At 44.2% G+C, this 1215-nt stretch overlaps 2 protein-coding genes across 2 annotated transcripts in view; one reads left to right on the top strand and one right to left on the bottom strand.

Moving 5' to 3' along the window:
* Fbxl17 (F-box and leucine rich repeat protein 17) overlaps window positions 1-1215 on the bottom strand; it is a 479631-nt gene that overhangs the window by 364832 nt on the left and 113584 nt on the right.
* Window positions 173-1215, top strand: part of LOC103735986 (low molecular weight phosphotyrosine protein phosphatase) — a gene marked incomplete in the record, with an annotated part of 1709 nt that continues 666 nt past the window's right edge. Inside the window, 2 exon segments of the mRNA XM_008838019.3 lie at window positions 173-590; window positions 716-1215. Coding sequence (XP_008836241.1) covers window positions 192-590; window positions 716-793 — 477 coding nt within the window.

Below are 1215 nucleotides of genomic sequence, written 5' to 3'. Positions count from 1 at the left end.
TTTTGAGACAGGGTCTCCCTGTAGCCCCAGCTGTCCTGGAACTCACTATGTAGACCAGGCTGGCCTTGAACTCACAGAGATCCACCTGCCTCTGCCTCCGGAGTGCTGGGATTAAAGGCATGCACCACCACACCCGGCTATTTTTTATTTTTAAAAATTTATTTAATGAGCGCCACCGTCCTCTCTGGAAGATGGCCGAGCGTGGGTCCAAGTCGGTGCTGTTCGTATGTCTGGGTAACATTTGCCGGTCACCCATTGCAGAAGCAGTTTTCAGAAAATTAGTAACTGATGGAAACATTTCAATTAATTGGAGGATAGACAGTGCGGCTACATCTACCTATGAAGTGGGGAACCCCTCTGACTATCGAGGGCAGAGCTGCATGAAAAAGCATGGCATCCCCATGAATCACATTGCTCGGCAGATTACCAAAGAAGACTTTGCTACATTTGATTATATACTGTGTATGGATGAAAGCAATCTGAGAGATCTGAATAGAAAAAGTAATCAAGTTAAAAACTGCAGAGCTAAAATTGAGCTACTTGGGAGCTATGATCCACAGAAACAGCTCATTATTGAAGATCCCTATTATGTAAGTACATTTTAGGTTTGGGGCTAGTGTTAAGATGGGCAGGTGGTATCAAGTGACAGGTTCAGGTCTTCTGAGGACATTTTCATCATACATAATTGCTGGTTTTTCTTTTCATGTCCTTGCAGGGCAAAGACTCTGACTTTGAGCTGGTGTATCAGCAATGCCTCAGGTGCTGCAAGGCCTTCCTGGAGAAGACTCACTAGCTGGTCCCACCACCATCTAGCAACTCATCCACAGTGTGTACCCAAGGGTGGTGATGATCCTTAGCCCCATGCCCCACCTGTTTTTTCAGCTGACTTAATGTTTATCTTAAAAAATAATTATAAGTAGAAATTAGTTATATTTTCAAAAGAATAAAAATGAGTAAGACAGTTTGAGGTGTAGTTAAGATTCTTAGGTTAGTTGAACCTATCACCTTGCCCTAATTACAAAATAGTGGAACAAGAAGATAGGGAGCAAAACAAAACACAGTAATAAAGTAAGAGTGACCTGCAGGTCCGTGTCAGCCTCTGAGTCCAGCAAGACCTGGATACTCTGTTCTACCTGGAGGGGTGCATGGCCAGCACCCAGGGGTGCCCTGTGCTCACCTTACACCTCTCTGTCCTAAGCTTTCATAGTGACAGTA

This window comes from Nannospalax galili, unplaced genomic scaffold, assembly GCF_000622305.1.
Source record: "Nannospalax galili isolate Female #2095 unplaced genomic scaffold, S.galili_v1.0 scaffold578, whole genome shotgun sequence".
Taxonomy (NCBI): Eukaryota; Metazoa; Chordata; class Mammalia; order Rodentia; family Spalacidae; genus Nannospalax; species Nannospalax galili.
Note: the sequence above shows the minus strand (reverse complement) of the source record. Positions and strands in the feature narration are given on the sequence as shown.